Here is a 25,198-nt window from a genome sequence, read left to right as displayed (position 1 = left end):
GAGTCCTATCAGGCCCACTTGGGCCTCTCTCAGGTTGTAATCAGGGGCTGAGTGCTCTGGGGCAAGTTGATTAATCTTCCCAAATTTCTGTTTTCTGTAAAATGGGAATAATAGTAACACCTATCACATATGCTCGCTTGCAAGATTAATGTGATTATGAAAAGATAAACTCAGTGTGTGACACGGAGTAAAGAGCTCATTACAGGAAAATGCCTAGTCAATGCAAGCCAGGGTCTACAGTCAACAGTAACATTGTAAAGTGCTTCCACTGCGTGTAACAAAGGCATTATGTAACAAATGTCAACAGGTGGCCCCGGGGGAGATAGGGAAGGGGTATGGACTCTGCGAAAGAAAAGAAAATGTCTTCATATAGATTATGGTGACGAAGGCGTGTCTATACACTTACTTTGGATTGCATGTGTAAATAAAACTTTAAAAATGAACAGAGAGTGTGCTGGTGTGAAAGGATGTATGGACCCTGGAAAAGCCATGTTTTAATCAAAATCCCATTTCGTAAAGGTAGAATAATCCCTATTCAATACTGTATGTTTGAAACTGTAATCAGATCATCTCCCTGGAGATGGGATTTAATCAAGAGTGGTTGTTTAAACTGGATTAGGTGACATGTCTCCACCCATTTGGGTGGGTCTTAATAAATTTCTGGAGTCCTATAAAAGAGGAAACACTTTGGAGAATGAAAAAGATTCAGAGAGAGCAGAAAAGAACAACATAGCCACAAGAAGCAGAGAGTCCACAAGCCAGAGACCATTGGAGATGAAGAAGGAAAATGCCTCCCGGGGAGCTTCATGAAACAGGAAGCCAGGAGAAGAAGCTAGCTGGTGACGCCTTGTTCACCATGTGCCCTTCCAGATGAGAGAGAAACTCTGTGTTCACCATGTGCCTTTCCACTTGAGAGGGAAACCTTGAACTTCACTGGCCTTCTTGAACCAAGGTATCTTTCCCTGGATACCTTTGATTGGACATTTCTATAGACTTGTTTTAATTGGGACATTTTCTTGGCCTTAGAACTGTAAACAAGCAACTTATTAAATTCCCCTTTTTAAAAGCCATTCTGTTTCTGGTATATTGCATTCTGGCAGCTAGCAAACTAGAACAGAAAGAAACAAGTACTAGAGAAAATAGAGAGAAAGAGATGCCCCTATTCACTGTCGGTCGGGAAGCTGAGAGGTGCAGTCCCTTGGAGGGCAGTGTGGTGGCTCCACAGGGAGCTAGGAGTGGGGTTGCCATATCATCCTGCAACCCCCTTGCCCAGTATATACCTGAAGGAACTGAGTGTGAGGACACGAATGGACGTTTGCACACTGGTGTTTATGGCAGCAGTGTCCTTGATCCACAATGAATGGAGGTGGCCTAAGGGTACAATGACTGAGGAATGGAAGGGGGATCTATGGTGTATATATACAATGGACTACTGAGTGGCCACAGGAAAGAATGAAGTTGTGAGGCATGCAACTAGGTGTATGAACTTTAAGGACTGTGTATTGAATGAAATGTCAGAAACAAAAAGACAAATATCATGCCTCAATCATATGGACTAACTATAATATAAAAACTCAGCGAACTGAAGTCAAGAGCATGGGTTATCACGTTGGGGACTATTGTAAAGGGTCCTAGATTATAAGCTCCTATAGCAGACACATATATTCATAAATTATAACGTAATTTCTAAATTCTGAGATATTGAGCTGTTGTTTATAACCTGGTTGTTCCCAGAAACTTTGGGTATTTATGTGACACTGAGGCTCAGAGTTAGATCTCTGTAGCTATGAAAGTCAGCAGTACCCTATTCAGGAACTGTTTAAAAAGTTGAAAGGTGATCAGATATGAAGGAAGCTGAGCTGGATAGGACTAAGGTATATCAGAATACAGAGTAAAGGATGATGTTGCCATTTTAAAACTTCAATTTCTGTGTGAGACTATAGGGAGAAATATTTATTTGGTGCAAAATTTATATTTTAGATAGCACATTTCCTAATTTAATTTGTATGGTCAATTTAGTTGAACACCATAAATATAAGGACTCTTGAATAGGGTGTGAGATTTTGTTGGTTTGTTCAAGTTAGTGTGATGTCTTGATATATTCCAGAGTAATGTGGGCAGTGAAGAAATAAGTATTTGCAAAGGAGAAAGGAGGAAATATTCAACTTCTCCATTTGGAGAATTTCTGATATTCTTGCAAGCAGTGGGGGCAACCAAATCAATAGGCTGAGCCCTCAATCTTGGGGTTCACCCCTATGGAACTTATTCCTGCAAAGGATAGGTTAAGCCTAATTAAAATTAGTCCTAAGAGTCACCCCCAGAGAAACTCTTTTGTTGCTCAGATGTGGCCTCTCTAAGCCAACTCGGCAGGTGAAATCACTGCCCTCTCCCACTATGTGGGACATGACTCCCAGGGGTATAAATCTCCCTGGCAACGTGGGACAGAAATCCCAGGATGAGCCAGGACCTGGCATCATGGGATTGAGAAGGCTTCCTTGACAAAAGGGGGAAGAGAGAAATGAGACAAAATAATTTCAGTGGCTGAGAGATTTAAAACAGTCACGAGGTTATTCTGTAGGTTATTCTTATGATTATATAAATATCCCTTTTTAGTTTATGGTGTATTGGAGTGGCTGAAGGGAAGTACCTGAAACTGTTGAGCTGTGTTCCAGTAGCCTTGATTCTTGAAGACAATTGTAAAAAGATTTAACTTTTACAATGTGACTGTGTGACTTTGAAAACCTTGTGTCTGATGCTCCTTTTATCCAGGGTATGGACAGATAAGTAAATAAATATGGATAAAAAATTAATAATAGGGGGGCAAAAAGTAAAATAAATTGGGTAGATGGAAATACTAGTGGTCAATGAGAGGGAGGGGGAAAGCGTATGGTATATATGGGTCTTTTCTTTCTTTTTATTTCTTTTTCTGGAATGATGCGAATGTTCGAAAATATGATCAAAGTGATGAATACACAACTATGTGATGATATTGTGAGCCACTGATTGAACACATGTGAGGAATGTATCTGTGAAGATTTCTCAATAAAAATATATTTTTAAAAAAAGTTGTGAAGGCTTCTCAAAAAAAAAAAAGTAAAAATAAAATGAAAAAAAAACTAAAAGTTGTGAAGGCTCCTAAACTGGAGAGTTTTAGAACTCTCAATAAGAACACCCAATAAGTCTTCTAGACTTTCAAGTCTTTTTAAAAAGGAATTGCAAATTCTTTTACAAGGAATATCTGTCCCACATCCTCCGGATTAAGTGCTGGCAAGAGATGAGGAAACAGGAATCTTCTATCACTTTCTATGGACAAAGAAAGCGATCCAGCCACTCTGGCCAGCAATTTAACAGCATTCAAAAGAACCTGGGCAGGTGCACATCCAGTGACCTGGATATAAACCTCTGAGAAAGTCTCATGCAGGTACCCAAGAAGATTGCTGCAGTATTGCTTGCAATAATGATGTCCTGGGATATCAGAACCACATTTGGTGACAAGCGACAGAAATCCCAAATAGAAGTGATTTAAACAAGACAGCAGCAACTCTTTCACAAAAGGCCAGAGGTCTGTGGTACAGAGACTGAGACCCAGGGTCCTCTCTCTCGTCCTGCCCTACGTGGCTTCCACACCCAAGATCACTGCGGGGTCAGTTCGGTTTCTCCACTTCCAGCCAGCAGAGAGGAAGAGAGCCAAGGAGAGGCTCACACACTCCCAGCTTAGGAACCCTTCCTGGAAGGTGCCCCCTACCCCGCCCCCTTCCACTTACAACCCATGAGCCGGAATTTACACTTGGCCACACCTACTGACGAGAGAGGCTAGGAAATATTGTCTTTATTGTGATTTTGTGCTTAGTAAAAAACCACAGGTTCTCTTACTTTAGGAGGGCGAATGGATGTGAGGGGACCGCCACTGGTCTGTCTCAGGGGCCTTAGGGGAGGCACAGAGGCAGAAACCTCAAGGACACATGGGTTAAATGCATTCCCTTTTATTCTGGTGAGACTGCATAAGTAATCTTTAGCACAAAAGATCAGAAAACATGGAAAGGTATACCATATCAAATTATTTAAACGTTATAAAGCTTTTCTTCAATTTTTCCCATATTATAAATTCAAAGGACTACAACATCCCAACAGCAAAGTTTTTTTTAAGTTGACAATTTTGTTAACATTACCCCACATATTGCTGGAAAATTAGTGACTTTTTAGTAGACGGTAGTGAGAAAACTGGCTCATTATAGGGTGAAAAATAAGCTCGAATCACATATACAGAGGAGGATTTCAAATGGTTTAAAGGCAGGAGTAATGAGCAGTATTTAGCAACCAATAGAGTTTGACAACCAACCAGAACAAGTGTCCAACTACTGAGAAGAGGCCCCAGTGACTGCACCACCAGCACGAACCAGCTGGGATTCAGCCCTAAGCAGTGGCCTAAGTATGAAAGGAAACGCTAATAAGCGAACAGAAGAAAATGAAAAATATCTTAACTACTTTTAAATAGGCAATCATAAGCAATAAACTATGTGACAAAATAGGTAACCCGTCTAATTAAAATTAAGAATTTTGGTTCAGTGAAGGACACCCGCCCCCTACCCCACCCCAGATATGCAGACAAAGACAAGTGCCATTCTGAGAGAGTTATGGTATTTGCCACGTCTGAAAATGCCCAAGGACTATACAAGCACTCCTGAGAAAATAAGCAAACATGCGAGCAATTCACAAAAAGGGAAAACAGAAAGGCTGATAGGCACATGAAGAGAGTCCCCAGATTAGTGGTGACCAGATGAATGTACATGAAAACAGTGCCTCTGTCCACCCATCAGATGGCAAACATTAGAAAGCTGGGCAACAACAAGTACAGGTGAGGACAAGAAGTGGGAAGCCTAAAGTAGGCGGGTCAGTGACCATTCTAAAGAAAAATCTGGTAGCACCACAGAGAAATTAACCTGTGTGACATATAATCCTGTCCTGGGCGTCTACACCTGAGAAGTTTTTACACAAACCTGGAAGGGAACATGTAAAAGGATATTCACCATGGCCTTGTATGTGGTACGGAGGTGCCAGAGATACCCAGGTGTCCCCCACTTGCAGGAATTTCTAAGAAAAATGCAGTTGACAGCCCCCTGTGGAATAGCACCCAGCAGTTCAAGGCAATGAACCAGAAAGACAGTAAGGGACAGGGATAAATCTTAACATGTAGTTGAGTAAAAAAAAAAAGGACAGCTCAAGACCTCTAGCACAATACCACTCAGGTAATTAAAAGCATATTCACACATTAAACCTATTTACAAGGATATATTCATATTTAAAGACATGTCATAAACGTATTAGAATGGGTGCTGATGGGAGGGGATGGCACGGAGAAGGCAGGTGGGGGGACGAGCAGGGAGCCATTAAGCCAAAGAAGGCTTGCCTGGGACTGTAATCCTGAGATTCAAAACTATAAAGGTGAATGTGCTCAGTTAGGCCTTAGCGCATGTGAATCAGGAAGGGCAAATGAGAAAAGGTGGCCAGAAAGGTTCCTTGGGCTAAGGAAGATGCCCAAGACTGAGAAATCATTCCTGTGTACTTCAAAAGAGTAACCAACTTGTCTGCCTATGCTGGGGTGAACCCGTGTACGTGCTCAGTCATATATTTTCTGGAGGCCAAGGAAGCACACCAGTGTTTGTGCCACAAGCAAACTCAACCCCCAACCCCAACTGAGATTAAGGTCACTGCTGGTCTTGGTTGTGGCATAAATCCCTGGTCTGGAGACCCACACTAAACCTCATCTATTCCCACTCATTCTTTAAATCTCAGCAAAGTTTCACAGAACAGACAGTTGAAGGAAAGGATAATGATGGAAATGAAGATGGAGGAACCATCTCCATTCCCCAGGGGCCTGGAAAACTCAGCCTAAGATGTGGACAGAGCTGCAGCCCATCCAGGGCAGGGACAGCTTCCATACAACTAAACAGGTAATTAACGGCTTGAAACCAGGGTCAACGAGAGAGGGAGTCACTCCTTGATTTTGCTTTAGCTTAAAGAGAAGTTCTATCTCAGTTTCAGCTAGACTTTATGGGGCTTGGTAAATGTGGCAAAAAAAAGGACCAGGGGGTTCTCCCCAAGTCCAGGGGCCCCAAGCAAGAATGGGGGTTTCAGCTCCAGACTTCAATGAGGTCCCCGGATTCCATGCCCAGATCAGCCGGCAGCTCCTTGCCTGAAAGCTTTGCCCCATCAAAGAAGAAGGAGAGCTTGTGTCCTGAGAGTCCCATGGCCTCCTCGTAGCGGGACATGAGGATCTTGAGGGGAGAATTCTGGATGGAGAGGGGGGGAAAAATGGACATAAGAATCTGAAAGGGGAGCTGAAGAGAACTTGTAGGGACGAATAGAGAACATGGAACAGGGAGGATGAAGGGCCAAAGTAGTGAAGTCAGAGACCCATGGAGGGAAAAGAGAGTGGACCAGGAAGCCAGGAGAGCCAGGTTCCCGGACTGGCTGCATCATTGCTTCTCCAGGAAACCAGGACAAGTCCTTTCCTCCCTCTCGGCCCCAAGTTCCTCAGGTAGAGAATGGGATTTCAGAGGTAAGTCTCAGGAGTATCGATTGGGTAGGCTAGTTTTCCAAGACTCAGCATCCTCATCTATAAAATGGAGGCAGAGACCACAGAGATTAAGAGCCCAGACCCGGAAGCGAGAGGACCAGTTTCCTTCTCTGTTACCTGAGGGTACCCACAGTGCTTTCCCACACCGATGGTTGTGAAAATTAAATAACATTCCAAATGTGAAGGAATTATCTTCAGCACAGGGACTGGCACTAAGAAATAGGGCTTTTATTGTTAATTTGGTGGGTTTTATTGGTTACCATCCAAGGGTCCTTTCTGTGGGAACTGTAAAGAATGGAGAAAGGAGCTTGGAGACGGGAAGGGGCTCCCCAGCAGGATGGGGAGGGAAGTCCCGCTCTCTAGGATGGGGGGAACCCAAGAAGACAGACAGCAGTGTCTCAGCCCTTCAGGCTTAGGAGGACTCCATCTTCCTGTAACTGACAACAAGAGACAGCACGGGAAAGGGTGCAGCGCACGGAGAGCCACCTCTCCACTCACCACAGCCAGCGACACCTCCAGTGTCTGGTGCTTCTCCTTCCCCTGTACCCGGAGCTGGAGCTGCTGGGACATCTCTGTGGCCTCCGGAGAACTCGCTAGCACGACACAGTCTGTGGAACACAGTCTGCAGGTCAGGAGGCCGCGCCTGAATGGGAAGGTGGGGACCAGAAGCAGTGGCCCCTCTGGACTGTTTCCCTCAAGCCCTCCCTGTGGCAAGAGCCTCCTCGAGGCCACACCTCCCTGATGTCCTCACCAATGATGTCAGCCACTCCGAGCTTCAGGGTCCTGGGGGTGGCAGTCGGGGGTAGCTCTGTCTCTCCGAAGAGCAAGAGGATCCTGCCTGGGGACACCCCGAGGCGGGCGGCCAGGTGGTCCACCACACCCTGCAGGGGCTCCGACTAGGAGGGGGTGGGCAAGAAGCAAAGAAGGCCTTCCTGCCAAGATGGCCGCCCACCCCACACCCCAGAGACACCCTAAACACTCGGGTCTGGCCCTAGCCACTGGCTGAGCTCCTCAGCGGTGTGTTTCATATCTGCCCAGCCAAGACTAGAATAAAAACAGATCAACAAAGGTTCAGGCAACTGACATGAAGACATGCAGCTGCCGAGGGTTAGGAGGAAAGGGGAGTGGTGGCGGCAGGGACAGATTGAAGCAAAGTGCCCCTCTGAGCAGGCTTCCTTCAGCATCGGTGAATGGAACCACAGGGAGACACAAGCCAGTGGGACTGGCTCTTCTGTTTTTAAGAGAAGCCAGAAATCTGGACCTCTATATGAAATTGCCCCTTATAAAGGCTGGTGACAAATTCCACTATTTTAAAAGCACTGTACAGTGAAGAAAGCAGAGGCTCCATTGCTATGGCCATGGGTTGTCTGTTTACAAGCCCTGGCTTAGTAGCCTGCCCGACATATGCTACTCAGTGGACAGTAACTGAGACTATCATTCTTGTTCCTGAACCAGGGCCATCTCTACCAAGATCTGAGCCTTCCCCAGGAAGGAGGGCACTGGGGAGGACTGAGGGACATCTGCTGGATCCACTGCAGGAAAAGCAGGCACAAAGGGAAGCACAAGGTCCTGGGGAAGGGACACGGACAGGGGCTTAACCCAGGCAGGGATGAGGGGCTACCATGAAAAGCTTCTCAGAAAATAAAGATGCATACATGGAACCTTGAGCAATAGGGGAGGTAGCTTGACAAAAAAGGAGGGGAACATGAGGAAAAGATAATACATACCCAAGGAACAGTAACACCAAAGCATGAAGAGGGCTGGGCAGCCCCAGAGAGCAGGAGAAGGGTGGGAAAACCAAGACATGGTGCCTTCTGCCATCAACCCTGCCCAGATGCCCCATCTCTCCCAAGGCAGCTCCTGCAGCCTCCCACCAAGCCCTCCAGACACTCACCATCTGGACAGGCAATCTGATCAGGTCAGTCCGGCACCGGATTTTGAGGGGAAAGAGTCGGGGACTCTCTGGGATAGTGGGCCCCTCCACCAGGACCACCTCATCCTCCTGGTTCCGGTGGTCCTGACCCTGGCGCTGTATGGGGCTCAGGCAGGAACGGAGGTCCTGGAGGCGCCTGTTCACCTCCCTGGGGTGTGGAGAGGAATTGGAGTCAGCTGGAGTCAGCCACCTTCCCAGAGCGCCCCTCTCCCCCAGCCCAGACAGGGTCCCAGCCCCTGACACCTTAACTTCTGGAGTGCCCTCGTGTGCTTCCTGCTTTTAGTCCTAGGCGGAGGTGGGGGCAAAGGAGAGGTGTCCTGGAACCTGTAGAAAGAGAGGGGCAGAATGGAGGCAAAGGAGAGACTCCAGCCCCAGACCTCTCCTCACAGGCTATGGGCCCTGGAGGATCGATAGGGGGCACCTTCCAGGAACACCTATTTCACTAGAAGACAAGGGAATGTGTGAGACAGTGAAGACATCAGACATCACTTTTATATTTTCATGCCCCAAATATTAGGGTCACTTCCAAGGTGAATGCATGAATCACGTACCAGACAGCGAGCACTTACTGTGTGTTACGTGTTAACTCAGTTCATCTAACAACAGTTCTCTGACACAGGGATCACAGCTATCCCCATTTTATGGAAGAGGGAACTGAAGGCCAGCGATGCGAGGTAAGAGACGGCTAGCAAGGTTGGGACCCCAGGGACTGTCCCCGTAGCCATGTCCTCCTGCCTTGGGAGTGAAGACGAAACACTCCACTTCAATGAGTGGTCCCGAAGTGTCTGCTACCACCCTTCAGGCTGGGTCACTACTCCCGAGAATACCACACCCGACCTGAGCCCCAGGCCATCTCTCTCCTGATTCTTCCAGACCCACCGGCCTCAGCCATTCCCCCAACCTCCTTTCTGCTCCTAGGACCCAAGTGCCCCAGCCTCACTCACAGAGACACCTTCTTTTTCTTCTCTTCTTCTTCATCCTTACCCCTCAGCTTCTTCTTCCAGGGAGAGTCTGGAAATGGGGGGTCCTCAGGATGGGGACTGCTAGAATCTGCCATATCCACATCTACGGACAGAGGGGGAGAAAGTGGAAGATAGTTAGCTAAGAGAGGGCAGTGGTGTCAAGGAGAAACAAGGGTCTCTTCAAAAAATGAGGAGCCTGCAGAGCCCCCAGACACACAGAGGACTACTCAGTAACACTGAGAAAGGGCTCAAAGGGTCAAGAGTTGAAAAGGAAATGCCTAGCTCAGAGAACAGTATGGGCTTGAGTTCGGCAGATCAGAGCAGAAGAGTATGGAAGAATCCCAGGTGACTGCAAGGGCATGAGACAGTGTGGCGAGTGTGGGTGGCAAACTGCGACGAAAGCAGAGCTTGTCATAATTTTTTGGTGACATGCATCCCACACATAGGGGGGTGGGCCACAGTGGCTCAGCAGGCAGAGTGTTTGCCTGCCATGCCAGAGACCTGGGTTTGATTCCTGGTACCTGCCCATGCAAAAAAAAAAAAAAAAAAAAAAAAATATATATATATATATATATATATATTAGGCACACAATCCAGGAAAATATAGATTTACTTAAAATACATATACTACTGTATCACTATGTATATAATAAAACATACATTAAAACAGATGCCTTCAAAGGATGATAAAAAAATCCATATTGTTTCTCTTGTTTTTTTCTCATCCTCAATTTGGTGGGGACTTTATGGGTTGGGGAAGGGCACAGAGTATCTTTGAGGGAGGGATTCCACCTGAGTTGGGCTTCACCCCTCCCCTGGGGAAGGCACAGGCTCCAGACAAGCCCTCAAACGAGTTTGTTTCTGCATATGCCTGGGGCAGTTGCAGCCTGAGAAGTCCTGCTGCTGAATCCAGAGGTAGTCAAGCCTTTGTAGAAACACAGCCACAAAAACCTCTGTTCCCTTTTTTTTTTTTTTCCCTTTTTCCGTCAGAGAAGGGAAAAGGAGGAGAAAAACTAATGGAGGAAATTATCACTGAAAATTTCCCACTCTTATGAAAGACTTAAAATTACAGATCCAGGAAGTGCAGCGTACCCCAAAGAGAATAGATCCAAATAGATGTACTCCAAGACATTTACTAATCAGAATGTCGGAAGTCAAAGGGAAAGAGAGAATCTTGAAAGCAGCAAGAGAAAAGCAATCCATCACATACAAGGGAAGCCCAATAAGACTATGTATAGATCTCTCAGCAGAAACTATGGAGGCAAGAAGACAGTGGAATGATATATTTAAATTATTAAAAGAGAAAAACTGCCAACCAAGAATTCTATATCCAGCAAAATTGTCCTTCAAAAATGAGGGAGAGATTAAAACATTTTCAGACAAAAAATCACTGAGAGAATTTGTGACCAAGAGACCAGCTCTGCAAGAAATACTAACGGGAGCCTAGAGACAGATATGAAGGCAGAAGAGAGAGGTGTAGAGAAGAGTGTAGAAAGGAAGATTATGAGTAAAAGTAAAAAGAAGGAAAATTAGAAGGACATAAAAAAGTCAAAAGGCAAAATGGTAGAGGAAGGTACTGCCTGGGCAGTAATAACACTGAATGTTGATGGATTAAGCTTCCCAATCGGGGGACATGGACTGACAGAATGGATTAGGGAACAGGACCCATCTATATGCTGTCTCTACTCAAAGGACATGAGGGCAAGGACACAAATGGACATTTGCACACCAATGTTTATAGCAGCATTATTTACAATTACCAAGAGATGGAAACAGCCAAAATGTCCATCAACAGATGGGTGGCTAAACAAACTGTGATAAATACATATGATGGAATAATATGCAGCTGTAAAACAGAATAAAGTTGTGATGTATGTAACAACATGGATGGACCTTAAGGACATTATGCTGAGTGAGATTAGCCAGAAACAAAAGGACAAATACTGTATGGTCTCACTGATATGAACTGACATTAGTGAATATACTTGGAGAATTTCGTTGGTAACAGAGACCATCAGGAGATGGAAATAGGGTAAGATATTGGGTAATTGGAGCTGAAGGGATACAGATTGTGCAACAGGACTGGATATAAAAACTCAGAAATGGACAGCACAATACTACCTAACTATAAATACAATTATGTTAAAACACTGAATGAAGCTGAATGTGAGAATGGTAGAGGGAGGAGGGCAGGGGGCACAAATGAATTCAGAAAGAAAGAGACGATAAAGATTGAGATGGTTTAATCTAGGATTGCCTAGAGTGTATAATGACAGTGACTAAATGTACAAATTTTAAAAATGTTTTTGCATGAGGAAGAACAAAGGAATGTCATTACTGCAGGGTGCTGAAAATAGATGGTAATTAATATTTTAAAATTTCAACTTATGTGTGAGACTAAAGCAAAAAATGTTTATTTGGTATAAAATTTATATTTTGACTAGTGCATTTCCTAATATAACTTTTGTAGATAGTTGGTTGAACAACATAAGTACATGGAACCTTGGGTAGGACATGAGATTTTGTTGGTTTGTCCAGAGTGATACCCCGATGAATCCCAGAGTGATTTGAACAGTGAGCGGAAAAGTATTTGCAAAGTCCCCTTTGGGGAATGGTGAGAACGGGAGAAAATTCAACATCCCCAAGTTGAATTCTTGACATTCTCACAAGCAGTGCGGACAACCAAAACTATAGGCTGAGCCCCCAGTCTTGGGGTTTGTTCATATGAATCTTAACCCAACAAAAGATAGGTTAAGCCTACTTAAAATTAGGCCTAGGAGTCACCCCCAAGAGAACCTCTTTTGTTGCTCAGATGTGGCCTCTCTCTCCAGCCAACACAACAATCAAACTCACCACCCTCCCCCTGTCTACATGGCACATGACTCCCAGGGGTGTGGACCTCCCTGGCAACGTGGGACAGAATTCCTAGAATGAGCTGAGACTCAGCATCAAGGGATTGAGAAAAACCCTAGAATGAGCTGAGACCCAGTATCAAGGGATTGAGAAAATCCTCTCAACCAAAAGGGGGAAGAGTGAAATGAGACAAAGTGTCAATGGCTGAGAGATTCCAAAGAGAGTCCAGAGGTTATCCTGGAGGTTATTGTTACACATTAAGTAGATATCACCTTGTTATCCAAGAGGAAATGGAGAGGCTGGAGGGAACTGCCTGAAAATATAGAGAGCTGTGTTCCAGTAGCCATGTTTCTTTATTGATCTTCTGTCTAGATGTTCTGTCCATTGATGAGAGTGGGGAATTGAAGTCTCCAACTATTATGGTAGATGTGTCTATTTCCCTTTTCAGTATTTTCAGTGTATTCCTCACGTATTTTGGGGCATTCTGGTTCGGTGCGTAAATATTTATGATTGTTATGTCTTCTTGTTTACTTGTTCCTTTTATTAGTAGATAGTATCCTTCTTTGTCTCTTTTAACTGTTTTACATTTGAAGTCTAATTTGTTGGATATTAGTATAGCTACTCCTGCTCTTTTCTGGTTGTTATTTGCATGAAATATCTTTTCCCAACCTTTCACTTTCAACCTATGTTTATCTTTGGGTCTAAGATGTGTTTCCTGTAGACAGCATATAGAAGGATCCTGTTTTTTAACCCATTCTGCCAGTCTATGTCTTTTGATTGGGGAATTCAGTCCATTAACATTTAGTGTTATTACTGTTTGGGTAATACTTTCCTCTACCATTTTGCCTTTTGTATTATATATATCATCTAATTTTCCTTCTTTCTACACTCTTCTCCACACCTCTCTCTTCTGTTTTTTCATATCTGACTCGAGGGCTCCCTTTAGTATTTCTTGCAGAGCTGGTCTCTTGGTCACAAATTCTCTCAGTGACTTTTTGTCTGAAAATGTTTTAATTTCTCCCTCATTTTTGAAGGACAATTTTGCTGGATATAGAAGTCTTGGTTGGCAGTTTTTCTCTTTTAGTAATTTAAATATATCATCCCATTGTCTTCTTGCTTCCATGGTTTCTGCTGAGAAATCTACACATAGTCTTATTGGGTTTCCCTTGTATGTGATGGATTGCTTTTCTCTTGCTGCTTTCAAGATCCTCTCTTTCTCTTTGACCTCTGACATTCTAACTAGTAAGTGCCTTGGAGAACGCCTATTTGGATCTATTCTCTTTGGGGTGCACTGCACTTCTTGGATCTGTAATTTTAGGTCTTTCATAAGAGTTGGGAAATTTTCAGTGATAATTTCTTCCATTACTTTTTCTCCTCCTTTTCCCTTCTCTTCTCCTTCTGGGACACCCACAACACGTATATTTGTGCGCTTCATATTATCATTCAATTCCCTGAGCCCCTGCTCAAATTTTTCCATTCTTTTCCCTATAGTTTCTGTTTCTTTTTGGATTTCAGATGTTCCATCCTCCAGTTCACTAATTCTAACCTCTGTTTCTTGAAATCTACCATTGTAGGTTTCCATTGTTTTTTTCATCTCTTCTGCTGTATCTTTCATTCCCATAAGTTCTGTGATTTGTTTTTTCAGATTTTCCATTTCTTCTTTTTGTTCATCCCATGCCTTCTTCATGTCCTCCCTCAATTTATTGATTTGGCTTTTGAAGAGGTTTTCCATTTCTGTTCGTATATTCAGAATTAGTTGTCTCGGCTCCTGTATCTCATTTGAACTATTGGTTTGTTCCTTTGACTGGGCCATATCTTCAATTTTCCTGGTGTGATTTGTTATTTTTTGCTGGCGTCTGGACATTTAATCAGATTTCCCCAACTGTGAGACCCAGCAGGTTGAAAGACTTTCCTGTGAAGTCTCTGGGCTCTGTTTTTCTTATCCTGCCCAGTATGTGGCGCTCGTCTGTCTGTGGGTCCCACCAGCAAAAGATGTTGTGGCTCCTTTAACTTTGAAAGGCTCTCCCTGCTGTGTGCGTGGTGGAGACAGAGGAAAGATTGTAGGCTGGTTTTAATGGCTTCAAATTGCGAAGTCCTGGGATCTGAATTCCCTGAGAGAGGTACTCCACCTGAGTTGCGTTTCACCCCTCCCGTGGGGAAAGTTCATATGGTAGAGAGCCCTGAAAGCAGCCTGTTTCTGTGTTTGGGGCAGTTGCACCTTGTGTAATCCCAGCCCTGAGCCCAGAGGCAACCGAGCCTCCATAGAAACAGCTGCAGAAGGCTCTGTTTCGCCCCCTTTCCTCTTTTTCAGTTAGCCCAATAGGCGGCTTCCACCTTAAGTTTCAACTGAGCTGGGGGCCTACTTCTAGTAGTCAGAATTTGCCCATTAACGCCACTATTGGTGTTTGGTTGGGCTCAGTCCCTGCTACTGTTTGGAGACTCTTTCTTTCCCCTCCGGGTAGCCGCCTGTGGGGGAGGGGCACCGGTCGCCCGCCTTGGCTTGGGAAACTTGCGGATCTGAGACTCGTAGCTGGTCAGGGAAGCCACCCACAAGGGAGGGGTGTCGGCCGCTGGCCGCTGCGACTTGGGAAACTCGCCTCTTTGAGACTCTCAGCCCGTCCGGGAAGGAGGGAGGGAGGGGCGCCAGCCGCCGCGGCCCAGGGAAGCGCGCGCTGCTCGGGGAGCTCACCGCAGCGGATTCTGCAGCCAGACCAGCCAATCCAGACTGGGGTACACTGTGTGTCGGATCCCTGCCGTGGCCCTGGGAGCTGTTCTGCACTGTTTCTGGTTATTTAGTAGTTGTTCTGGAGGAGGAACTAAGACGCGCGCACCTTACTAAGCTGCCATCTTGGCCCCCTCTCCCTCCAGTAGCCATGTTTCTTGATGATGACTGTATAATGATATAGCTTTCACAATGTGACTGTGTGATTGTGAAAACCTTGTGTCTGATGCTCCTTTTATCTACCTTGTCAACAGATGAGTAGACTATATGGAATAAAAATAAATAATAGGGGGAACAAATGTTAAAATAAATTTAGTTTGAAATGCTAGTGATCAATGAAAGGGAGGAGTAAGGGGTATGGTATGTATATATATTTTTTCTGTTTTTGTTTTATTTTTCTGTTGTCTTTTTATTTCTTTTTCTGAATTGATGCAAATGTTCTAAGAAATGATCATGATGATGAATATGCAACTATGTGATGATATTGTGAATTACTGATTATATATGTAGAATGGAATGATCACATATTAAGAATGTGTTTCTTTCCTGTAATTTTTTTATTAATAAAATAAATAAATAAATACTGTGCAAACAAAATGATTTTTTAAAAAAGAAAACTCAGTGGTACCCCCAAGAGAGCCTCTTTTGTTGCTCAGATGTGGCCTCTCTCTCCAGCCAACATGCTGAGCAGTCTCACCACCCTCCCCCTCTCTGCGTGGGACATGACTCCCAGGGGTGTGGACCTTCCTGGCAATGTGGGACAGAGATCCTGGAATGAGCTGAGACTCAGCATCAAGGGACTGAGAAAAACCCTAGAATGAGCTGAGAATTAACAGCAAGGGATTGAGAGAACCTTCTCAACCAAAGGGGAAGAGTGAAATGAGACTAAGTGTCAATGGCTGAGAGATTCCAAACAGAGTCGAGAGGTTATCCTGGAGGTTATTCTTATGCATTAAGTAGATATCACCCTATTGTTCAAGATGTAGTGGAGAAGCTGGAGGGAACTGCCTGAAAACGTAGAGCTGTGTTCCAGTAGCCATGTTTCTTGATGATGATTGAACAATGATATAGCTTTCACAATGAGACTCTATGAATGTGAAAACCTTGTGTCTGATGCTCCTTTTAGCTACTATATCAACAGAAGAATAGAACATATGGAATAAAAATAAATAATAGGGGGAATAAATGTTAAATTTAGTTTGAAATGCTAGTAGTAAATGAAAGCAAGGGGTAAGGGGTATGGTATGTATAATCTTTTTTTCTCTATTATCGTTTTATTTCTTTTTCTATTGTCTTTTTATTTCTTTTTCTAAATTGATGCAAATGTTCTAAGAAATGATGAATATGCAACTATGTGATGATATTAAGAATTACTGATTGTATATGTAGAATGGAATGATATCTTAATGTTTTGTTTGTTAATTTTTTTTAATTAATAAAAAGTTTTTAAAAAATCTTATTAAAATGCACATTTGCAAATTAGATTAAAAAAAAAGAAAACTCAGTGGTTTCAACTGGGAGTAATTTTTCTCCCCCAGGAGGCATTTGGCATTGTCCAGAGGCATTTTTAATGGTCTCAATTGGGAAATGCTGCTAGCATCTGGGTAAAGGTCAGGGATACAGCTAAACATCCAACAACAACACAGAGGAAAACCCCCACAATAAATTATCTGGTCTCAAAGATCAGTAGGGCCAAGGCTGAGAAATACTGTCCTTGCTAAACACGGGAAGCTGTCAGCTTGCATGTCTAACAAGCTCCCAGGAACTACCCAACACTGCTGGGCCCACAGACCACCCTGGGAGCAGCAGGGACACAGACAGCTACCTTTCACAGAGCATGGCCATGTTCCAGGTGCCGCGGCATGCCACATAGAAAACCAGGGAAGCATCTATCTATCCATCTATCTATCTGACTGTCTGTCTGTCTATCTATCTATCCATCTATCTGTCTGTCTATTCCCTTTAATTCCTACCCAAATCCTTTGACATAAGCCCACTATTAGCCCCATTTTCCTCATTGAGAGATTAAGCAACTTCCCCATGGTCACACAGCTTAAGGGGCAGAGCTGGGATTCGAATCCATCCCAGCAGGCTCCTAAGTCTGAACATTCTTTTTTTTTTTTGTATTATCAAACCAAAACAACATACAGACATGAACATTCTTAACATATACAGACATTTCGTGTATGGTGTACAATCAATGGCTCACAATATCATCACATAGTAGTATATTCATCACTATGATAATTCTTTAGAACATTTGCATCACTTCAGAAAAAGAAAAAACTCACATATACCATATTCCTTACCCCTTCCTCTCACTGAGCACAGTATTCTACTCAATATATATATATTTTTTGGAACGTGCAGGCACCAGGAATTGAACCCGGGTCTCTTTGTTTCCCCTATTTTTTATACTCCCCCACTTCCTTTCATTATTCACTAGTATTTCAATCTATTAAATTTACCTTAATATTTGTTCTCCCTATTATTTATTTATTTTAATCCATATTATTTTTTACTCATCTGTCAATATCGTAGATAAATGGAGCATCAGACACGAGGTTTTCACAATCTCACAGTTACACTGCAAAAACTATATCATTACACATTCATCTTCAAGAAACATAGCTAGTGGAACACAGCTCTACAGTTTCCGGCACTTTCCTCTAGCCTCTCTAGTAGACCTTAAATTAAAAAAGGAATATCTACAAAATGCATAAGAATAACCCCCAGGATAACCTCTCGACTCTGAAATCCCTCAGCCACTGACACTCCATTTTGTCTCATTTCCCTCTTTCCCCTTTCGGTTGAGAAGGTTTTCTCAATTCCTTGATGCGGAGTCCCAGCTCATTCTAGGATTTCAGTCCCATGTTACCAGGGAGGTTTACACCCCTGGCAGTCATGTCCCACATAGAGAGGGGGAGGACAGTGAGCTCACCTGCCGTGTTGGCTGAGAGAGAGATAGGGCACATGTGAGCAACAAAAGAGGTTCTCTTGGGGGTGACTCTTCGGCCTAATTTTAAGTAGGCTTAGTCTACCCCTTGAGGGGATAAATTTCATATGAACAAACCCCAAGATTGAGGGCTCAGCCCATTGACCTGGCTGTCCCCACTGCTTGCAAGAATATCAGGAATTCTCCAAATGGGGAAGCTGAATTTTCCCCCTTTCTCACCATTCCTCCAAGGGGACTTTGCAAATACTTTTTTATTCACTGTTCAAATCATCTGGGATTTATCGGGGCATCACTTGGACAAACCTACAAAATCTAATGTCCTATTCAAGGTTCCACATACTTACGACATTCAATTAAACTGTCCATATAAGTTATATTAAGAAATGCCCTAGTCAAAATATAAATTTTGTACCAAATAAAATTTTTTTCTTTAGTCTCATACATAAAGTGAAGTTTTAAAATATGAAACACCAACATATGGAATAAAAATAAATAATAGGGGAAACAAACGTTAAAATAAATTCAGTTCGAAATGCTAGTGATCAATGAAAGGGAGGGGTAAAGGGTATGGTATGTAAAATTTTTTTTTCTTTTTCTGTTTTTGTTTTATTTTTCTGCTGTCTTTATTCCTTTTTCTGAATTGATGCAAATGTTCTAAGAAATGATCATGACGATGTATATGCAACTATGTGATGATATTGTGAATTACTGATTATATATATAGAACGGAATGAGCATATATTAAGGACGTTTGTTTCTTTCTTGTAATTTTTTTAATTAATAAAAAATTATTAAAAAAATGAAATACCACCTATTTTCAACACCCTGCGATATTAGCATTCCTTTGTTCTTCCTTATGCAAAGACATTTTTAAATTTGTAAATATCATTATATACTCTAGGCATTCCTAGATTATACCATCTCAGTCTTTATCGTCTATCTTTTCTTTTGGTTTCGTTTGTACCGCCAGCCCTCCCCCCTCTATCATTCTCACATTCAGCTTCATTTAGTGTACTTACATTATTGTGCTACAATTAGGTAGTACTTGCACTCTTCATCACTCTACCACACTCCCTCATGTTACAGTAGTCGTGATTCAAGACTTGTATTCACTTTCTTGTAACAGTTAATTCCCATTCACTCTGCCTTTGGGTGGGTGGTTTCCAAAGATCACATCCCCTAGGTTGGGACAAACGCTACACAGTTCTGATAAGAGTTGAAAAATACCCTACTAGCTCCAGAGTGTGCTGGAAACTTGCTGCAGATGTAGTGAAATGTATTAAGATGTTACAGATCCTCAACCCCATCTCTGTTCCCCAAGATTACAGAATCAGGATCTCTGGAGGTGGGACTCAGAAATCTAATATCATCACACTCTCTCATGCCCTCTAGAGTTGGGCAGAGGATGGTTTGAAACGATTTCTAAGTCTGCTACATCTTTGCTTAAAACCCCAGCGCCTTTCCGGACTGAAGCCTTTCTCTAGCAAGGATGCAGGTGTCACCTCTCCTATGTTCTACTCCTGAGCCTTAGGAGACAAGTGTCTGAAGGGATGTAAACTCCAGGAAGTCTCCTCCCAGAGGCCAACCCTGGGGCAACTCTTCCTGGAAGCCCTCCCTTACCTTCCTCAGCCCCTGGGGGGCAGAATTTCAGAAGAGACAGGTGATCTGGGACGAGGTGAAGGCTGCTTTTCACCTGCAAAGATCAAGAAGAGTGGGAGGGTCAGTCCCAAGCCCTCGCTCTACTGAAAGGGAAATCTACAGGTGATTCTTCCCTAATACCCAGGCTTTCTCCATCTCAAGTCCTCCCTGAGGTGCAGGCACCACTGCCCTTTCTCAGGGCCCCAGGACTCCAGCCCCTCTCTTGGGGGCCTGTCAGGCTTTCCCAGGATCCAAAACTGTAGCACACTCAGGTACTTGGAAGATGAGTTTAGTTCTCTTTTACTAGGATGGTAGCCATCCCCCTATCCAAGATTCCTAGGGGAAGCCCAGTCCCCCTAGCTCCACCCCATCACCTGGGGACCACAGCTTCCAAGATCTCCCCAGTCTACCCTGAACCCCCATGGATCTCAGGTCTCAAGCTTCTTTCTCATTCCCCATAACCAAGCCTCTTGGCTTCCCGAGCAATGGACCTCAACCTCAAATTCTAATGTGCCCTAAATCCCAGTCTCAGTTCCTCCCTGAACCCCTTAGCCTGCCTATGCCACCAAGACTCCAACTCCCAGGAATCTCAAGCTCCTAACACACCCCAAATCCCTTCACCTCCTCGGTACGGCGGGAACCACAGGAGCCCTGCATCCCTCTGCCTCCAAGACCCGGGTTTCTATGTGGTCCCCCAAGATCCAAGACCAACCCCTGAACCCTAACCTCAGCACTCCCTAAACCCAGCTTCTCCCCGGACGCCCGGCGCCCTGGCTGCACCTTCCCAGAGTAAACCGGAACCACCGGGGCCTCCCCTGGATCCAGCAGTAGTCGCCGCCGCCGCCTGATCGGGGGCCGCGGAGCTCCGGCGGGCCGCGCGTTGGCCCCTTCGCTGTCGCTGTCGCTGCCGCTGTCGTCCCGGGGCGCGGCCTGCACGGGGGTCTCCGGAAGCGGTACTTCAGCAGGGTCCGCGGCGCCGCGCGCTGGTTCGATCTCCAGGATATCCTCGTCGCTGTCGGTGATCAGATCCACCAGCACCGAGTCCAGGGGACGCCGTGCCGGAGACCGCTGGGCAGGAGGACGCCGGCCACAGCTGCCCCGGTTTCCCCGAGCCCTGCGGCCAACACCGCCGCCTCGGCTCCGCCGGCCGCGCCTCCTCACGGGCTCCGCCATGGCACCCTCGGCCACCACAGCGGCCCGCTTCTTCTCGCCTTGCCCGGCCCGCTCCCGCGACGTCTCCCCTTCATTGGGCGGACCGACTGCTACTCAGCGCCTGTCCCCGCCCACGCCCTCTGACTCCTCCCCTTGGCCTTTTCACAGGTCACTGCGCCCGCCCATCGCGCTCCCACCACTGGAACCAAGGCGCCAAAGAATCCAATCGCCCTCCGTGCAATCAGCATAGGTTTCGATTCGGCGCGGCTCACCCATTGGCCGGGCTTCCTTCAAAACCACCGCCCCCTAGTCCCGCCCATTGAAGCGATCCGTTTTCCCGATTGGTGGGGAGCGGGGCACCCTGGGAATTGTAGTCTTCAAGCGCTAAGGCTCCGGAGCGGCGGAAGGCGGGCTGGAGATTGTTCTAAGGAATAGTGAACGGGGCTCCGAAACCTCACTGATATCCTTTTTATCGTCCCTCGAACTGCGTTATGGGCCTGAGCAGTCCCACTCAAAGCCACTCACTCTCCCACGCGCCCCAGCTCACATGCAGAATCCACACAAAATGTGGCACACTTTGGGCCAACTCAATATACCCAGTAACCACCAACAGCGTATAGCCCTCGCTTCACACAAAACAGCTCCGCAAAAACACTTCACGCTCAATGTCAACAGAACATACGCCCTTACAGCACCTTCCCACAACTAGACACCTGAGCACGACACGCCTCCCGAAGTACACCCACCAGCACCTCAGCCAAACACACACCTGAGATCCCATGCGTCCTTACACACGTACCTCCTTCACAACTCCCGGAGAACATTCATCCCAACACAACCCAAGCAAGCCCCTTCAACAGCACAGCCCCCTGCCCCACACCTCACACCGTTCACCCATACTCCAAACCACATTCCTCTCCCACCCACAGGGTTCACATAACCTGTACCCCACACATCTACCCAGAACAGCATCGCCAACACCACCCACAACCCATGCCATCCACCCCAGCTAGGTCAACCCACACTCAGACACTCCACGCAGACTCAAGCCAGGCCAGGACCCAGGGCACATAATTCCCAGCAGGTGAGGCTGTTTCCCTGGAAACAAATAATTCCCCTGGGCTCTGGCAGAGGGACTCCAAGGACTTCCTAACTCCAGGGAACATTCATCCTCTCTTTGTACTCAGCTTTTCTTTGTAGCCAGGCTGGGGGCATCAAAACTGGACTGAACGCCTTTGTGCCAGCTTCAAACCCCATCCGGGAGACAACTGCAAGCTGCGGGAGCAGGGAGAGGGTGGTCCTGAGGGCCTGAAACTTCCTCCATGCCTGCTTCTCCCTAAGCTGTACTCAAGAGCTGAAAGTGGTCCAGTTTCTGCCAAAAAAAAAAAATCAAATGATAGGACAGAAGGTTGAGAAGCTTTAAGATGTGGCTTCACATTGAAGGAAGCCCCAATCCAAATAGACTTGGTGCTCTCTGGCTCCTGACACACAGTAGGCCAAATAATAATGGCTAATATTTATTGAGCGCTAAGTGCCACCATTGTGTGCTTTCATCTCATTTAAGTCTCATTAAGGTACCTATAATTATTATCCCTATTTAACAGATGAGGAAACTGCAGCATAAAGAAGTTGGGTCAAACAGCAAGAAAGGGAGGGGGCTGGGGTTGACCCCACACAGTTCCATTCCAGAGCACGGGGCTGCAGTTAGCACATCTCTCGTTCAACCTCACTTTCTTCCCAGGCTTCCTCTGGATGGCAGAGCCCACAGGACCATCTCCGTCTTCTGTATGCAGAATATATCCTACATTCACTCCTCTGGAATTTCCATAGTTCCTAATTTTAGCCCTGCCCTGCCTGGGCATCAGAAGCACAAAGACTCCAACATAGTTTTGTCTTCAAGAAGGTAGGGTGTTTTCCCAGGGAGTCACATGCTCTGGGCAGGAAACCTAAATGAATGAAGCATGCTGGATGAAAGGTACCAAGGAACAGTGGGGATAATGACAATGTGGAGAGCTTATTTGGCTGAAGATAGCAGAGGTCTTTGAATGCTGAGCCAGACCTGGGATTTTTTTTTGGGGGGGGGGCAGGGTGAGGGGAGCAAAGGGACATGTGTTCAAGGTGAAAGCCCAAGGAAATACAAGAGGTTCATAACCTGCCTCCTACACTGCAAACACACAGACAAACTAAGCAAAATTACAACAAAGATTGTTGTTTAAAACAAAAACAGATAGCTGAGCTCAAAAGCAAGACAGAATCTTCCTGAAATAAAGAAGGAAATCAAAACCACAGCAGTGGACTAAAGTCAAGCAGCCCACGGGGATGCTGGGAAGGAACAGACCCTAGGGATTGGAGTTTCAACACTCACATGGGGACAGAGGTTAAGATTGAGGGCCCAGGAATAGCGGGAAGCTGAACTGCAGCTTCCTGCACAGAGCTGGCAGCTGAGACAGAGCTGTCTCTTCTAGACCCAGGAGAACAAGGGAAAAAAAATCTCTCCACAGTCCCCAGGACACAGTGTGGAATCAGGCTACCCAGCAGGGGGTGGGTAGAAAAAGTCACCGTGAGAAATCAGAACCCAAAGGCTCACCAAAAGATGGGCCTGGACTCATACCAAACCTCTGATGTGAAAACCTGCTCCAAGAAACTCATGATCAAACTGGTCGGACAACCAAAGCTATAGGCAGAGCCCCCAGTCTTGGGGTTTGTTCATATGAAACTTAACCCCGCAAAGAATAGGTCAAGTCTACTTAAAATTTAGGCCTAAGAATCACCCCCAAGAGAGCCTCTTTTGTTACTCAGGTGTGGCCCCTCTCTCCAGCCAACACAACGAGCAGTCTCACCACCCTCCCCCTCTCTGCATGGGACAGGACTCTAAGGGGTGTGGACCTTCCTAGCAACGTGGGACAGAGATCTTGGAATGAATAGAGACTCAGCATCAAGGGATTGAGAAAAACCCTAGAATGAGCTGAGATTTAGCATCAAGGGATTGAGAAAACCTTCTCGACCAAAAGGGGGAAGAGGGAAATGAGATAAAGTGTCAATGGCTGAGAGATTCCAAACAGAGTCGAGGTTATTCTGGAGGTTATTCTTATGCATCAAGTAGATATCATCTTGTTATTCAAGATGTAATGGAGAGACTGGAGGGAACTGCCTGAAAATGTAGAGCTGTGTTCCAGTAGCCATGTTTCTTGAGGATAATTGAATAATGATACAGCTTTCACAATGTGACTGTGTGATTGTGAAAACCTTGTGTCTGATGCTCCTTTTATCTACCTTGCCAACAAAGGAGTAGAACATATGGAATAAAAATAAATAATAGGGGGAACAAATGCTAAAATAAATTTAGTTTAAATGCTAGTGATCAATGAAAGCAAGGGGTAAGGGGTATGGTAGGTATAATCTTTTTTTTTTCTTTCCTGTGTTAGTTTTATTTCTTTTTCTATTGTCTTTTTATTTCTTTTTCTGAATTAATGCAAATGTTCTAAGAAATGATGAATATGCAACTAAGTGATGATATTGTGAATTACTGATTATGTATGTTGTTTTATTTTGTTTATTTTTTCAATTAATAAATAAATTAAAAAAAAAACTGGTCGGAAACCTGTGTAGCCTGTATACACGATGAGGGAATTCACACAGAAGAGCTGCTACAGATATTAGCAGCCATACCCTGTTTCCTCCCTATTTTACAGTGGGGGAGACTGAAGATCAGAGAGGGTAAGTTGCCTCGATTCACACGGGTGGCAACTAAGTATTTCACTTCTCTGTGCCTCAGTCTCCTTGTCTGTAGATGATGATAATTTTAGAGCACCTACTGTAGGACTGTTGTCAGGATAAAATGAGATACTACATGGAAAGCACTGAAAACAAGTCCTGGCATATAATAATAATAATAGCTCAGACAGATAAAATAAGTTTTGAAAGTTCAGAGATTATAAAAGGAATATAAAGTTTACAAAAACAGGGCATTATGAAGAAAAAACTGATGCTGTAAGAAGAATTCTAGAAATTAAAATGTAGCTAGTGAAAAATTTCAGCCTTAAAGGGAACACTGAAATTTCTTGAGCAGGAGGCAGACGTCCTGGGTTTCAGAAGACCATTGGAGCTGGTGAGACTGATGGTGAGGAGACCAGGCAGAAGACAGCAAGAATATCAGTGACTGCTTCAATTCTTCCTTCCCCTGAGACAAGAATCTGGATGTGGTCGAGCGTGCCATGTAGTGGCTTCGGGGACTGGAGACTCTCCACCTTGAAAGTCTTTGCATTGACGGTTTATATCAGGAGCAAAGTTTATATCAGGTAAAAAGGTACAATGCTGTGGATTTCAGGTTTCCCCTCCCAGCTCTGCCAATTGCTAGTCCCATGATCTTAGACTTGCCGCTGAGCCTCTCTGACCCTCAGTTTCC

At 44.9% G+C, this 25,198-nt stretch overlaps 1 protein-coding gene across 1 annotated transcript; it reads right to left on the bottom strand.

Moving 5' to 3' along the window:
• Positions 1 to 3,967: 3,967 nt before the first annotated feature.
• NFATC2IP (nuclear factor of activated T cells 2 interacting protein) lies at positions 3,968 to 20,869 on the bottom strand. The gene is made up of 8 exons (XM_077141434.1): positions 20,422 to 20,869; positions 19,624 to 19,696; positions 9,455 to 9,575; positions 8,754 to 8,834; positions 8,472 to 8,658; positions 7,329 to 7,473; positions 7,076 to 7,185; positions 3,968 to 6,290 (listed from the first exon to the last, which is right to left on the bottom strand). Exons 1-8 carry the CDS (start codon positions 20,812 to 20,814, stop codon positions 6,132 to 6,134), a joined length of 1,269 nt encoding a protein of 422 aa, XP_076997549.1. The 5' UTR covers positions 20,815 to 20,869; the 3' UTR covers positions 3,968 to 6,131.
• Positions 20,870 to 25,198: the final 4,329 nt, after the last annotated feature.

The sequence above is a fragment of the Tamandua tetradactyla genome, chromosome 23, assembly GCF_023851605.1.
Source record: "Tamandua tetradactyla isolate mTamTet1 chromosome 23, mTamTet1.pri, whole genome shotgun sequence".
NCBI lineage: Eukaryota > Metazoa > Chordata > Mammalia > Pilosa > Myrmecophagidae > Tamandua > Tamandua tetradactyla.
Note: the sequence above shows the minus strand (reverse complement) of the source record. Positions and strands in the feature narration are given on the sequence as shown.

What these genes read in the sequence shown, in the direction of transcription:
- NFATC2IP (XM_077141434.1), bottom strand. Translation starts at nt 20,814, where the DNA reads ATGGCGGAGCCCGTGAGGAGGCGCGGCCGGCGGAGCCGAGGCGGCGGT. An exon ending in TTCCGGTTTACTCTGGGAAG is followed by an intron (nt 19,697 to 20,421) that starts GTGCAGCCAGGG and finishes TGATCTTTGCAG; the next exon opens with GTGAAAAGCAGCCTTCACCT. An exon ending in CCCCCCAGGGGCTGAGGAAG is followed by an intron (nt 9,576 to 19,623) that starts GTAAGGGAGGGC and finishes CTCTGTCCGTAG; the next exon opens with ATGTGGATATGGCAGATTCT.